A 16,830-nucleotide genomic window follows, 5' to 3' on the forward strand; every position below is an offset into this window, starting at 1 on the left:
GGGACAATTAGCACTCACAGGCTTCCTCTAAGTGGGTGGGACAATGAGGACTCAGGCTTCCTCTAAGTGGGCTGGACAATTAGCACTCACAGGCTTCCTCTAAGTGGGTGCAACAATGAGGACTCACAGGCTTCCTTTAAGTGGGCTGGACAATGAGGACTCACAGGCTTCCTCTAAGTGGGCTGGACAATTAGCACCCACAGGCTTCCTCTAAGTGGGTGGGGCAATGAGGACTCACAGGCTTCCTCTAAGTGGGCTGGACAATTAGCACTCACAGGCTTCCTCTAAGTGGGTGGGACAATTAGCACTCACAGGCTTCCTCTAAGTGGGTGGGACAATGAGGACTCATAGGCTTCCTCTAAGTGGGCTGGACAATTAGCACTCACAGGCTTCCTTTAAGTGGGTGGGGCAATGAGGACTCATAGGCTTCCTCTAAGTGGGTGGGACAATGAGGACTCACAGGCTTCCTTTAAGTGGGTGGGGCAATGAGGACTCATAGGCTTCCTCTAAGTGGGTGGGACAATGAGGACTCACAGGCTTCCTCTAAGTGGGCTGGACAATTAGCACTCACAGGCTTCCTCTAAGTGGGTGGGGCAATGAGGACTCACAGGCTTCCTCTAAGTGGCCTGGACAATTAGCACTCACAGGCTTCCTCTAAGTGGGTGGGGCAATGAGGACTCACAGGCTTCCTCTAAGTGGGCTGGACAATGAGGACTCACAGGCTTCCTCTAAATGGGTGGGACAATGAGGACTCACAGGCTTCCTCTAAGTGGGCTGGACAATTAGCACTCACAGGCTTCCTCTAAGTGGGTGGGGCAATGAGGACTCACAGGCTTCCTCTAAGTGGGTGAGACAATGAGGACTCACAGGCTTCCTCTAAGTGGGTGGGACAATGAGGACTCACAGGCTTCCTCTAAGTGGGTGGGACAATGAGGACTCACAGGCTTCCTCTAAGTGGGTGGGACAATGAGGACTCACAGGCTTCCTCTAAGTGGGTGGGACAATGAGGACTCACAGGCTTCCTCTAAGTGGGTGGGACAATTAGCACTCACAGGCTTCCTCTAAGTGGGTGGGACAATGAGGACTCAGGCTTCCTCTAAGTGGGCTGGACAATTAGCACTCACAGGCTTCCTCTAAGTGGGTGCAACAATGAGGACTCACAGGCTTCCTTTAAGTGGGCTGGACAATGAGGACTCACAGGCTTCCTCTAAGTGGGCTGGACAATTAGCACCCACAGGCTTCCTCTAAGTGGGTGGGGCAATGAGGACTCACAGGCTTCCTCTAAGTGGGCTGGACAATTAGCGCTCACAGGCTTCCTCTAAGTGGGTGGGACAATGAGGACTCACAGGCTTCCTTTAAGTGGGCTGGACAATGAGGACTCATAGGCTTCCTCTAAGTGGGCTGGACAATTAGCACTCACAGGCTTCCTCTAAGTGGGTGGGACAATGAGGACTCACAGGCTTCCTCTAAGTGGGTGGGACAATGAGGACTCACAGGCTTCCTCTAAGTGGGTGGGACAATGAGGACTCATAGGCTTCCTCTAAGTGGGCTGGACAATTAGCACTCACAGGCTTCCTTTAAGTGGGTGGGGCAATGAGGACTCACAGGCTTCCTCTAAGGCTGCCGTCACACTACCAGTATTTGGTCAGTATTTTACATCAGTATTTGTAAGCCAAAACCAGGAGTGGGTGATAAATGCAGAAGTGGTGCATATGTTTCTATTATACTTTTCCTCTATTTGTTCCACTCCTGGTTTTGGCTTACAAATACTGATGTAAAATACTGACCAAATACTGATAGGGTGACGGCAGCCTAAGTGGACTGGACAATGAGGACTCTCAGGCTTTTGCTTTGTTTTTACCAAAAATATACTGAATCAAATCTCAAAAGTTGTACATCTGACAGATCCTTTTATAGCACACATTTTCTTATCAGGTTCACAATATTTAGCACAAGCAAACAAATGATTATAGAGAAACTCATCCAGTTCTGCAAAATTCTCTTTATTTACATAAAATACAGACTCTCGCTCTGTTGGATATAATGAAATACAGTAATCGTATTACTGCTAAAAATCAGTCAAATGACACGGTAACAATATAAAGTTTTAAAAGCAAAATGATAAAACTTCAGCCACTGGGGCTCATTTACCAACATGGTGATGATATGCTGCAATGTATAGCAAATTATTGGATGTAGACGCATGATTAGCTGGTAAGGACTACAGCCCGTAACCTGCACGCCACATTTTAATCAACAAGCCTTGGTGCGCAGTAAGGGGTCTCTGCTCACCAAGTCACTCTATATAGCCCCCCTATATAGAGTGACTTAGTGAAAATGTAAAAACAAGAGCCTTTAAAAAAAAAAAAAAAAAAATTCTGAACTCCGTTGCAATACCAGTTGCAGCCCATGAACAAGGGTGGCGCTTTTTATGGATAAAAAAATGAGACCTTTGTTTTTTCTAGTCTCAAGCAACCACCGTTACTACTGCATCTAATATTTACCGTATTATGGCCATTTGGGTGAACAAGGTGAACAAACCCCACCTGTTTTTGCCCCCCCCCCCGCTGTCACATTGTGGGACTATACAATACTGAAACATTCTAGAACCAAAATGACTCTTGGGCCTCATTCACACAGTTTTTGTGGCACTGACTATAGAAGTGACTTAGTAGCAAATGGGGCGTCATCCCTACTATTTCACATCTGTGCAGTTGTGTTACTGGGGCCACACAAGTAGTCTCCAACTCGCCTTCATTTAAAGGAAGAGCCCCTTTAAAGGGACACTGTCACCTGAATTTGGAGGGAACAATCTTCAGCCATGGAGGCGGGGTTTTTGGGTGTTTGATTCACCCTTTCCTTACCCGCTGGCTGCATGCTGGCTGCAATATTGGATTGAAGTTCATTCTCTGCCTTGTGCAGGCGTGTACTACGGAGGACAATCTTACCTTGCGCAGGCGTGTACTATGGAGGACAGAAAATGAACTTCAATCCAATATTGCAGCCAGCATGCAGCCAGCGGGTAAGGAAAGGGTGAATCAAAAACCCCAAAACCCCGCCTCCATGGCTGAAGATTGTTCCCTCCAAATTCAGGTGACAGTGTCCCTTTAAGTTTTAACTTCAACTTTCTCAAATATATTGAATTCTTTGATGGCACATGAATCTTTGTCATGATCCCACCAAATTTTTAGGATGAATATGTCATATCTTTAAGGGATTGCATAAGATAAAAAAAAAACAGGTATCTTTCTTACAGAAACAGCGCCACTACTGTCCCTGGGTTGCATCTGGTATTGCAATTCAGCTCACTGAAGTGATTGATGAGCTGTAATATTGCATTAACGCCAGTACACACGTGGCGCTGTTTTTGGAAGAAAATTGTAACAATATGCAATTGCTTGTAATAGTAGGACACCCCTTTAAATAGGTGAGCAATGCCCCATTAGCTCATGCTAGTCTAAAGAGCGAAGGCTTGGTCCTATCCAGAGGCGTAATTATAGTGGGTGCAGCCAGGGACCTAGGACCCCCTAATGGTCTCTTTAGCACATAAGAGAAGACTCGTACTAATAAAGACTCATGATAGGTAGGTGCCCGGTTAGAGATTTTACACTAGGGCCCACAAGCTTCTAGTTACGCCCCTGTTTCCATCAAGACCCCCAACGACTACGGTCTCTTTAGGACCACCGGGATATGGGAGTGTCTTGTAAAAGTGCAGGAAGCCATGATAATAGGGGCAAGCCTGACCCAGTAACCGAAAATCTCAGGTTTTGGTTTCCTACCTCTACGTGTGTCGGATAATTCCTGCTAAGGATAGATTGTGCAAGGCTCATAATTTAGGACATTAACGTTTGCATTTTGATTTTTTAAACCTTTTATTTTTAACATTTATTTTTGGGCTGAATGAAACCATACAATACTTTTCTATATCGCCATCCGTCGATTTTCCCAGAAAGACACTTCAGCTTCATTGGAGGGGGCCCGGTGATACGAGGGGGCCCGGTGATACCCTTTTGGAAATATTGCACTCTACCTTTGTTCACTATCAACATTGTATAGGAGATATCACAGCTTGGAGCCATCATTAACACACTGATGAATGAAGGTTAAAGAATCTGGAGTAAACATCTCATACATTGAAAAGAAAAAAAAAACAAACCATACAAATATATCAATCAAGTACGACTGGCGCCCGCCGCTCTTGTATAGGAAGAGGAAGGGGGTGCTGTAAGTATGTGCAAAACTTTTATTTTCTTTTTTGGTCAGCTTTTCCTTACCCAACACCCTTTTATCGTATGAGGCAGCAAATAGTTACAAAATGTATTCATAAAAAAAAAATAAAAAAGAAAATACATTTTTCACAGAGGTGGGGAAATGATATAATACTTTAACTATAAAAAAGTGCATTCGGCACTATTGCAAGGGCAATGGTTCACAAGAACAGCAGTTTTGTTATTTTTTTTATTGCTTGTTGGCAAGTCTATGGGTTCCCGATGGTATAACATGAGCAGAGAGAAGTCGGTGCCTTCTCAGGAACAGCTGTGGCTATATTATGAGCAGCAACCATTTTGCTCTTTTGAACACTGGTGTCCCATTTTGTTAGAAAGTTGATCAGAGGTTGTCCTGATTGCGTAGAAACACAGCAGCAAGTGTTCAATTTCCCTGCAGCACTTCCGCAGGGCAAATGAAGTATTGCATGGCACCAAAAAAAGATTGTCTGTGTAAAGTATAAACAATCTGGGTCTTCTAGCAAGACTCTATAGACTTTACTAGGTCAGGACCTTCTAATAGGGTATCAAAAAATAGGTTTTCTAAATGAGATACCTTTAAGAAAAAAAAAAAATTAACAGCTTGTACGCTGCAGGTTGCACCCCAGAATGCAAACTACAGACCACTTACAATACTGGTGTTACGCAAATTTTTTATATTGCAAATGTGTTAATATTGGGATCTAGGTACCTCAGGTACTGTTTAGTGCTTGTTCCTGAATCTGTGGCTCTTCACCGATGGCAAAACTACATCCCGGAAAACAATAATTTAGAGGAAACCCATCACAGTGTATTAATATATCGTGTGAGCCTGACCAATTCGAGGGGATGCAACCTATAAAGCAGCACAGTTGGCACACTGAAGCCCCCCACCAGCCCCACCTAGATTGGCAGAATGCCAACGTTATGATTGTGATAGGATCTGATGAATATTGATTGGTTTGGCACACGTAACAGAGGCTTACACCGTGTGTATCTGCACTTTAAAGCATAAAAGCCTAATATATGTGCACACGAATTGATACGGCTACACACGAATACCGACTGTCAACTCTAACAACCCCATAAAAAAAAGCTATATAATTTTTTTTTCTTCTACAAAATATCACCACACTTGCCATGACTATATGTGACTGGAGTGCAAACAGTCATTTCCTGCATTTCCTGACAACACAGCGTCTCGCTCGCGGGGCAGAAAGTCTGGCGTGTGCTGGAAAATGCCTTCCCCTGCCATTTCCTATATCAGAGTTATATCATATACATAAAATAGCTTATTTTTTTAACAAATATATCTGTAAATGGTACAGTAGCACTTTTGTATATAGTTTTTAAAGTTGCATTAAATTCAGTTTACACGACTCTTTATAAACCTGTGCTGGCAACTCGGGGTCTACTTATATGGCACAATACGTGGCACGCACTTCACCCACAGTCTAAGAAAGCGGATCACTGACTGCGCAGGAAAATGCACTATAAGGGTAGGCCATGTAAAACCTGGATGAGCCGTCAGTGATGGGCAAAACCAATTTTCTAAAGGGACAATACCAATATGTCTTGGTCAGAAAGTGACCACTGAAGGGCATGACTAGGTTAAAAAACAGGGCCAGAAAAGAAAAACAATCAGGCCTGAGCCATGAATGAGCTACAATTGTGCTTGGGTCAAACAAGAGACCATTGATGGTCATGTCATATCCAAAAAAGACCAGTAATTGTCAATTGGTTCTTTTCTGATACAACCCGACCGTCATGAAAAGGGGAAGAGGTCAAGTCTGGGCTGAAAAAGACACGCAATTGTCAGTCACTAATATTGTGTATCGGTTTGGCAAAAAAAAAAAACCTCTGGCCATGCCTAGGCAGTTAGAGAGTAGACCAAGGCATACTTCAGTTAGGCAAGGAGGTAACCACCATGGATGGCTCAGTCCAGGGGCTTTCAGCCACATCTACTTTGTACGTAGAAATGGGACATGGTATGAGTCAGAATGTCAGTCATGCATTCTTCAGAAGAAGAATTAGTCATGAATGGGTCAGTTCGGAGACCTCTGGTCTTATCTGGATTATCTGGGACCACTGATGGCCATGCCTGGACAAAATGGTGACAGCCATGTATGAGTACGACATGAGATGGTCAGTCATACCTTGGTCAAGAAAGAGAATTAGTTGTCTATAAGTCAAACAAAGGACTGTTAGTTATGGCTGTGTCAGAAAAAAAGACCACCGATAGTCATGACATGTCAAGAAGAAACCCTTTACAGTCAGGTTTGGTTTAGATAAGACATGCAATGATCAGAAACTATGGTCAGGCAAGAAATTTCTGGGCCTGCTTAGATAGTTAAAACGTTGACCATGGAGTCATAAATGGGTTAGGCAAGGAGGTAACCATCATGTATGGGTCAGACCAGGGACGTTTAGACATAATTTAGATAGTTTTGTTTGGCGCAGGCAAGAGACCACCAGTGATCCTAGCTTGGCAAAATTGGGAACACTTAAGGTCATATCTGATAAGTCAGTGGTCCCATTCATTCATTAATATGGTGAAATATGGGTCAGACAGGAGACCTCTGGTATCATCTAGTTTCATAAAGGGACCATAGATGGTCATGACTGGGTGAGGCAAAGCCTTGACAGTCATGTATTGGTCCAACATAATACCTGCCAGTCATGCCTTGGTCAACAAAGAGCATTAATTGCAGATCTGTCCTAAACCCCCCCACAAAAAACGACTACTGGTTAAAACCAGTTTCTGGGTGAGGGAAGAGACCATTCGTGTTCATGTCGAACACAACTGCGGAGCTCAGTCACATAGGTCTAGAATGAGAATTAACCACAGATCGTACACGAGTCAGACCAAAGACTGCAACTCAGTAGAAGGTCTGCAACTCAGTAGATCATCCGTTGGTCAAACTTGGGACCATCAGAAGGATTTTGCCCACCATGGCACAAAATGAAGTTCACGTAGCCCGTGATTATCCCACAGCTAAAGCGGAATTTACCTCCACTGATGAGGAATTGCTTTTCGGTCAAAGACAAAGGCACTATATAAATGGACTACTTTGGTTATCACGACTAAATTATCATGGTCAGGGGGTACTGTATGAGAGTCGAGACCACCCACCCATTGCCCACCACTGACTCACGCCCCTTTAATTAGCTTATGCATGTATTCTGTGTATACTGCCGAGTCATATAAAAAAAAAGACCCTAATCTGGTAAGAGAGTCTTGCGGCTACGGAAAATGATAAAAAGTACTCTCTGCAATATCCAGAAATCTACATAGAGGAGCTCTGCACTTCAGTAGGATCTGCGGGATCTTCCATAAGGGAAAAGGATATTTTTCACATTTTTTTTTTGAGCCGTCAGCAACTATCCACATTCAGTAAAAAGTCTTTTTGTCACTTAACGGCCAAGTCTGAACTGAGATTACATGGATGTGGAAGCTGCGAAGCAACACCGGTATGTACAGAACTACATCTTTATGGCACACATTCTGCTTTTTAACTTTGTCCTTTCAACATAATGGTTAAAAAGCTTATATATTCTATGAATTAGACAGTACAGCTTATTTTCCTGTGGGTTTTTTTTTTTTTTTTTTTTAGGTTTTTCATTTCTTTTTTTGTCTCTTATAACCAAGAACTACACGTAACTGGAACAAGGCAAACCAGGATTGGTTATACATATACAATGTATGTCTGTACAAAAAAAAAATAATCCAAAAAAAATGAATCCTGTGTCTAAAGAAAATACTCAGAGAAAGCAGTGCAAATTAGTTACTGCTGTAAAGTATATATATATATATATATATATATATATATATATATATATATATATATATATATAAAAAATGGAAAAAAAACTTCATAGTAGTGCCATCTTGCTAACATTAGATAGAGCATTGTAGAAAAAAACAAAAGAAAAAAAAAAACAAAACACAGGCCATTCATTGCACATTACTGCCACGTTTTTGGCCAGCATGGACACTAGAAATGCATATATACGTTTGTTGCTACATGACAGGCGGGCGCTCTTATTGAACTGATGGGTGAAGTTGCGTTGCATGTTGGCGATTACATGCAAGACCTCAGGTCAGGTGACGGGTTATAGCACGTAGGGCGTAAAGAAGTTCCGCCTGCATACGGGCTTCCATGAGGAGCAGGTTGACGTGGACCTTAAAAAAGAAAAAAAAACAGAGAGAAGAGGACATTAAGTAACGGCTGCAAAGTTGCCATAACACAGCTATATAGGCATGTGAGACCTACAGCCTCCACTAGGGGGAGCTTAGAAGTTTACAACTAACAAATTTGTATACAGATCGCTCCCTGTAGTGGTGACAGCAGGGAAGCATAAAAAATAAAATTGTAAATTCTGGCTGAGCAGCTCTCCTGCAGAAAAAAAGAAAGTTCTCTCAAATCAGTCAAACCAGAATCAGAAGAAAGAAAAAAGTATATATAAATTTGGACAAACAGCACCCAAAATTTGGATGAGCCAGAAACTTATTTTCTTTTACAAGTCAATTTGGCTAATTCTTTTGAGAGCCAGAAGGAGATGAAAAATAAGAGTATACGTGGGTCTGTGCTGCTGCCGCAGCTCACTGCCCAGCTGTCTGGTCTTCTTCTGAGATCTTCTGGCGCTGATTAGGCCTCACGTGGTTCCAGAAGAGAAGAGATGCAGGTCAATAATGTGCATTGCGCCCACGTTGACTATGTGATGCCTAATCAGCTCCTGAAGATCCAAAGTGATGACCAGATGGATGGGCAAGGAGCCCCTAAAAGTGACGACCAGATGGATGGGCAAGGAGCTCCTAAAAGTGATGACCAGATGGATGGGCAAGGAGCCCCTAAAAGTGATGACCAGATGGATGGGCAAGGAGCCCCTAAAAGTGATGACCAGATGGATGGGCAAGGAGCCCCTAAAAGTGATGACCAGATGTATGGGCAAGGAGCTCCTAATAGTGATGACCAGATGGATGGGCAAAGAGCCCCTAAAAGTGATGACCAGATGGATGGGCAAAGAGCCCCTAAAAGTGATGACCAGATGGATGAGCAAGGAGCCCCTAAAGGTGATGACCAGATGGATGGGCAAGGAGCTCCTAAAAGTGATGACCAGATGGATGGGCAAGGAGCCCCTAAAAGTGATGACCAGATGGATGGGCAAGGAGCCCCTAAAAGTGATGACCAGATGGATGGGCAAGGAGCCCCTAAAAGTGATGACCAGATGTATGGGCAAGGAGCTCCTAATAGTGATGACCAGATGGATGGGCAAAGAGCCCCTAAAAGTGATGACCAGATGGATGGGCAAAGAGCCCCTAAAAGTGATGACCAGATGGATGAGCAAGGAGCCCCTAAAGGTGATGACCAGATGGATGGGCAAGGAGCTCCTAAAAGTTATGACCAAATGGATGGGCAAGGAGCCCCTAAAAGTGATGACCAGATGTATGGGCAAGGAGCTCCTAATAGTGATGACCAGATGGATGGGCAAAGAGCCCCTAAAAGTGATGACCAGATGGATGAGCAAGGAGCCCCTAAAGGTGATGACCAGATGGATGGGCAAGCAGCCCCTTCCCTCCCCTCCGTCTATTATGCTGTGGGGGCGGGAGAACCCTCAGTGTATAAAATAATGTTCTTTCAGGGCTCTTTTAATTCGTGAGGATTCGATTTGATCCGAATTAAAAAAAAATTGTCAGATTTGATGGAACAGATCTCAAAATAAAATTAAAAAAAATATAATGTAAATCAAAAAGTTGCCGAGGTTTCCATTGTGAAGGTCCTCACCTTCTCAGAGTGCTTGAACTGGCGCCAGTACCCGTCGTACATACGCATGGTGGCTCGCTCAGGGTAACAGGTCACAGTTTTAATGTAAACCTTGAGGCTTCTCTCAAGTAACTGATTAACTTCCCCATAATCGTAGTCGTCGTACCTAGGGAAAATCAGGTCAGACGCAGAAAATTAAAAACTCAGCCAATTTCTTGAGAGCACGAGTACAATACATAGCAGATGTAGACATCGTATTAATCATCTACCTGCAAACCCTAACGTGGCGCCCGGGAAACCGCAACTATCGAAGAAAATCATTCATCTGCACAGTTTCCACTGACGACACCCAACAGGGGATTTTTAATATTGGGATTTTTTAGTGGATTTTCAATATGGAAGGCATAATCAAAATTTACCATCAAAAAGGGAATGGCTTTTTTTTTTTTTTTTTTTTTTTACTTAAATGTATGTATTTGGGGGACTAAAAAATATTTCTGCAATTGGGTTTCATTACCCCTTTCACTGCCTTGCGATTTTCCGTTTTTTAATTTTCGTTTTTTACTCCCCTTCGTCCCAAAGCCATAACTTTTTATTTTATTTTATTTTTTTATGGCCATGTGAGGGCTTGTTTTTTGAGGTATGAGATGTACTTTTCAATGACATCATTGATTTTACAATATAGTGTACTGGAAAGTGGGAAAAAAATTCCAAGTGCTGTGAAACTGCAAAAAAGTATGCAATTTCGCAATTGTTTTTTTTATTTACCATGTTCACAAGATGCTAAAACTGACCTGCCGTTCGGATTCTCCAGGTCATTATGAGTTTGCAGACACCAAACATATATAGGTTATTTTTTACTTAGTGGAAAAAAAAAAATAGTAAAAAAAAAAAAATTGCGCCATTTCCCGAGACCCGTAATGTCTCTATTTTTCGTGATCTGAGGGCTTATTTTTTGTGTGCTGAGCTGACATTTTTATTTATACCATTTTGGGTTAGACACAATGTTTTGATTTCTTGTTAAAAATGTCGCAGAGACAAAAAAAAACCCCGTAATTTTGATTTTTTTCTCGTTACGCTGTTTACCAATGTTTAATATGTTACCAGTCGTGGGTGGATTGAGATTCCACCCGCGGCTGTTAGAGGCACATGTCAGTTGATCAGTTCAGCTGTCATGTGCCGGGAAGTATGCAGGCTCAGCACCGGAGTCCGCATCAAAGGGTGGGAGTCGACCTTATATGTACCGTCCCATTGTACCATCAAAACGAGCTCACTGACTGCATTCTGTACAACACAACGGCTACAGAGTGCAAACAGTGCAAGTTTATTAATGAAACCAGATTACAAAGAAAAAAGTCCCCAAAAGATGGCGAGACCCTTTAATTTTACTGTTCTAATCGCAGTAAATGCAATACATGAGTATTTGTGGTAATTTTTTTTGCCAGAAAAGATATAAATATCGGGCCTAAGCCAAAAATCTGTTTGTTGCCTGTAGCAACCAATCGCAATAATGCTTTCATTGTTTAAGAACAGAATACAAAATGAAAGCTGCACAGTGATTGGTTGCTATGGAACATTTTTCATAAATCCTTATTTTCTGTCTTTTTTTTTTTTTTAATTCATGGGCCTCACTAATGAAAACACTGACTAAAACAAAACTAGGGCTCAGCTTTTAGTTCTTAAACTGCTGTGGTAAAATGAAAGCCGAGCTGCGACTGGTTGCTATGGGCAACAAAGCTAGTCTTCCTGTCACACAGTTTTGATAAACGAGTCCCCTTCTATACATCCCATGGGACAGAATTGGGGTCAGCCTTCGCTATATAAAACTCTGTTCACATCTCAATCGGAGCCACCATCACAGATCTTGTAATATCTGTCATAAAAAAAAAAATGGCTCAATATTGTTTTTTCCTGTAAGAACGCCATGTCGATTGGGCCTGTGGTGGGCACCGTTCGGGTCTGTCGTGACGAATCGAGCACTTTTGGTTATCGGTGCCTGTGGTGGAACTGAAAACCAGGAATGATAACATTTAAAGGGGTTGTCAAAGACAATTACGGTACTACGGGCCTAAAATCAAACAGGCAGATAGTTGCCAACAGAAGCAACTACCAGGCTGTTTAATCGGTCACTGACCGATCCTGGCTGTGATTCAACAGTTTCACGTCAACAAAGCAGCTTCTTCTTCTTCTGGGCTGCTCTGTCGACGAGGACGTGACTGCTGTTCGTCATGCTGATTGACAGCAGCCTTAGGCAGCGGGGAGCCGACTGTCAATCAGCATGATGTCAGCAGAGCGGAAGAGAAGCCACTGCCCTGCCAACATTGCTTCTGCCAGCGATTCACTGGCTTCTGGTGACGTAGTCTGTGACCGCTCTGTGTCAACAGATCGGCGCAGGGGCCCAACGGGCAGGAAGTTAGTAACTATCTGCCTGTGGGTTCTTAGGCCCATAGTTAAGGAAAAAAAAAATAGTCCTGAATAACCTCTTTAATTGTGGCATCCCATAGCAAAACCTGGTTCTATTACATTCAAACCCTTTGGATTATTTTAGACTTTACTGTCTCTTTTCTATAATTTCCTAGTAATTGGCATTTACGCTCTCGCTGTTTTCTTCCAATTATCCCCAGCCATCACCATCTGACCCTCACCCTTGACTCCCAATGTACCACCCTTTTATAGTTGCGCCCTTGTCGCCTAACACCCAACGTTCAGCCCAACCCTATACTCTAATTGTCCACTTTTGTTGACTTTTTTTGCAGATATTTCAGTCTAAATATACTTTTTTGTATTTTAGTGTTTACTAAAATCCTTGCACCTTTGGCCTTCTATAGCTGCTGTGTTGCACTGTCTATTGTTTGCTGCACAATGAGCTAACTTGGAGTCTGTCAGTGAGCTCTTTCCAATGGTCCAGTGAGACAATTATTTTTTTTCAAGCTTATCTCAGCACATTTATGATAACCCGTTCACAGACCAAGTTGAACGTGCATGTGGGGAGTCAAATGGGGCAAAATGTTTAACGAAAAAGAATAGCAAAAAATATTTTCAGACCCAAAAACTGGCAACAATTTTTTTTTTAAATGCCTGAGGTGAACAGCAACTGTTTTTTTAGGGGGCATATGGTCGTCTTATGTAGGGGGTTCTAAGATGATCTTTCCTATGAGCCAGAACGAAGTACTGCTTCATCTAAATGGCCGTCTTGTAATATTAGGTTCATTGCAGCAGTGCACGCTGCTTTCCAAGCAGAATCCAGAGCAAACAGCTAATTACCCTGATGGCCACATTCTTAAAGGGGCTGTCTCTGATGAGACAATGCTCCGTATAATTCGTGCGAGGATCGCATCGCTATCCTCGGACTGGCTGTCGGCTCTTCTGACCAGAGCGTCACAGTCTGTATTTCTCTGCAGCGGTCACGCTCAGGTCAGGAGAGCCGACAGCCAGTCCGAGGATTGCAATGTGATCCCTGAAAAAGCCATCTGGCAAGAAAAAAAAAAAAAACATTTCCTGCCAGTCCTTTAAAACTTAGAACCCAATTCATCATTTGTGTCTATTTTTTTTTTAACGTTTTTGAGGGGGGACTTGTAATATTCGTCAACGCTTTGTGAGTCAAATTCTTCACAATGGCGCATGTAGTTCATGAAATTTTGTGTCAATTAAAAAACAAAAAAAAAAAAAAAAAAAACACTGAGCTGTGTCTTCAACTTTTTTTTAGGCTTTCGGGTGGCGCTCATAGCAATCCAGGAGACCTCTGGTTGTCATACCAACCCATCGGTGACCCACGATGACGTGATGGGGTCACCGATGGGCGGATTTCCGGCACGATTGCCGAAAATGCATATTAAATGCTGCTGTCAGCATTTGACATCGGCATTTAACAGGTTAACAGCTGCGGGAGGATCGCGATTCCTCCCGCAGCTGTTAGCGGCACATGTCAGCTGTTCAAAACAGCTGACATGTGCCGAAAAAGGTGCAGGCTCAATGTAGGAGCCCGCACCAAACAAGGTGAGGCGTCTAATGACAGATAAATCCGTCACTGGTCGTTAAGGGATTAAAGATGCTACACTTGATATGGATTAAAAAAAAAAAAAAAAAAAAAGTATAAAATGCAGATAAAGCACGTACCTGATTCCAAACATACAGTGAACATAATTAAACAAGGCTCTTCTCAGCATGGTGGTGTCCACGTCCTCATGGGTGGCCATGGTGTTGTAGGTGAGATTATAGACCATTCGAAACTTGTCATCGAGCAGGTGGCCAATGTCGGAGTAAAGTCTGTTCACCAGCGAGAAGCCGTGATCCTCCCAGGAGTAGTCCTGCAGAGCCGAAACCACGACATGAGTAGACGCACAACATGTTCCCGAAGTTTCATCTGCCTCTCCTTGTAGATTACCGGGGCAGAAAAATTTTGTGTGACACATCAGGATCAGACTACACAGTGTTTATTTGTGGTCTGTTACCATGGAGACATGCAGCTCTGCATAGGAGCGCCACAAAACAATACAATATATTTAATCAGGCAGGTAGAAAACTTCGCAACATCCAAATAGGGGTCCATATATTACCAATGGAGCCCCCCACCTTTTCCAGATTGATGGGTGTTAATGGTCCCTGTTGCTTACTGCCATGTTAGTTATATAAAACACAAGTAATTACGGATCAAAAAACGTGAAAAATTGTTTAAAAACCCACTCGGGGGGGGGGGGGGGGGGGGGAGAAGAATTTTCAAAATCCCCCCCCCCCCCCAAAAAAAAAAAAAATTTAAATTACCCAATTATTATTATACACAGGGGTTCATGCTTGCACAGATGGCGCATACGTACGTGTGCTCGGAACGTGGGCAGATGTTCTTCTCCTCGCCTCGCAAAATCTTTATATCCAAATCCAGGGTCTTCGATGTAACGGGAGGCATTTGACATTGAAACCACATCGTCATCAAAAGCTGAGAAGAGGAAATTACAGGTAAACTCAGAATTTAGAATTCATAGGGAAAAAGCTCACAGGGCAATGTAGATGGGAGAAAGTGTGCTACAGAAAACGTCACGTTATCACTGATCACTATACATGAGCATTCATTGTGGCCAAGATTTTATAAATGTACACCCCCACCCCTGTTTATACCTGACTGCTACAATTTTACAGAGAACACAGCTCAGGAGTATATATAGGATGTAACTCCGGATCAGTAATGTAACGTATGTACACAGTGACTGCACCAGCAGAAAAGTGAGTGCAGCTCCGGAGTATATATAGGATGTAACTCAGGGTCAGTAATGTAACGTATGTACACAGTGACTGCACCAGCAGAAAAGTGAGTGCAGCTCCGGAGTATATATAGGATGTAACTCAGGATCAGTAATGTAATGTATGTACACAGTGACTGCACCAGCAGAATCGTGAGTGCAGCTCCGGAGTATATATAGGATGTAACTCAGGATCAGTAATGTAATGTATGTACACAGTGACTGCACCAGCAGAATAGTGAGTGCAGCTCTGAAGGATAATACAAGATGTAACTCAGGATCAGTAATATATGTACACAGTGACTGCACCAGCAGAATAGTGAGTGCAGCTCCGGAGTATATATAGGATGTAACTCAGGATCAGTAATGTAATGTATGTACACAGTGACTGCACCAGCAGAAAAGTGAGTGCAGCTCCGGAGTATATATAGGATGTAACTCAGGATCAGTAATGTAATGTATGTACACAGTGACTGCACCAGCAGAATAGTGAGTGCAGCTCCGGAGTATATATAGGATGTAACTCAGGATCAGTAATGTAATGTATGTACACAGTGACTGCACCAGCAGAAAAGTGAGTGCAGCTCCGGAGTATATATAGGATGTAACTCAGGATCAGTAATGTAATGTATGTACACAGTGACTGCACCAGCAGAATAGTGAGTGCAGCTCCGGAGTATATATAGGATGTAACTCAGGATCAGTAATGTATGTACACTGACTGCACCAGCAGAATAGTGAGTGCAGCTCTGGGGTATAGTACAGGATGCAACTCAGGATCAGTAAAATATGTACACAGTGACTGCACCAGCAGAATAGTGAGTGCAGCTCTGGAGGATAATACAGGATGTAACTCAGGATCAGTAATGTATATACACAGTGACTGCACCAGCAGAATATTGAGTGCAGCTCTCGAGGATAATACAGGATGTAACTCAGGATCAGTACAGGATCAGTAAAGTTATGTATGTACACAGTGACTGCACCAGCAGAATAGGGAGTGCAGCTCTGGAGGATAATACAGGATGTAACTCAGGATCAATAATGTAATGTATGTACACAGTGACTGCACCAGCAGAATAGTGAGTGCAGCTCTGGAGTATAATACAGGATGTAACTCAGGATCAGTAATGTATGTACACAGTGACTGCACCAGCAGAATATTGAGTGCAGCTCTCGAGGATAATACAGGATGTAACTCAGGATCAGTACAGGATCAGTAAAGTTATGTATGTACACAGTGACTGCACTAGCAGAATAGTGAGTGCAGCTCTGGAGTATAATACAGGATGTAACTCATGATCAGTACAGGAACAGTAATGTAGTGTATGTACACAGTGACTGCACGAGCAGAATAGTGAGTGCAGCTCTGGAGGATAATACAAGATGTAACTTAGGATCAGTACAGAATAGGTCGATAAGCAGATATTTATATTCATGATGTTGTTTAGAGATGAATATACCATTTAATGCCGCTCACAGGGTCAGATGCATGGATTTATCTAATTCTTTGCAGATGTCACTGAAATGTCAGGCGTATGGACTGGTGTCCAGGTAGGTAAAGCTAATGTGAATGTGGTGTTTGCA

The 16,830-nt window shown here is 42.9% G+C and overlaps 1 protein-coding gene across 1 annotated transcript in view; it reads right to left on the minus strand.

Moving 5' to 3' along the window:
* Window positions 1-1,982: 1,982 nt before the first annotated feature.
* SESN3 (sestrin 3) overlaps window positions 1,983-16,830 on the minus strand; it is an 81,322-nt gene continuing 66,474 nt past the window's right edge. Inside the window, exons 7-10 of the mRNA XM_069759176.1 lie at window positions 14,824-14,942; window positions 14,126-14,316; window positions 10,031-10,175; window positions 1,983-8,427 (exon numbers count right to left, since the gene is read on the minus strand). Coding sequence (XP_069615277.1) covers window positions 8,341-8,427; window positions 10,031-10,175; window positions 14,126-14,316; window positions 14,824-14,942 — 542 coding nt within the window. The 3' untranslated portion in view covers window positions 1,983-8,340. The remainder of the gene's footprint in view (window positions 8,428-10,030; window positions 10,176-14,125; window positions 14,317-14,823; window positions 14,943-16,830) is intronic.

The sequence above is a fragment of the Ranitomeya imitator genome, chromosome 3 (assembly GCF_032444005.1).
Source record: "Ranitomeya imitator isolate aRanImi1 chromosome 3, aRanImi1.pri, whole genome shotgun sequence".
Taxonomy (NCBI): domain Eukaryota; kingdom Metazoa; phylum Chordata; class Amphibia; order Anura; family Dendrobatidae; genus Ranitomeya; species Ranitomeya imitator.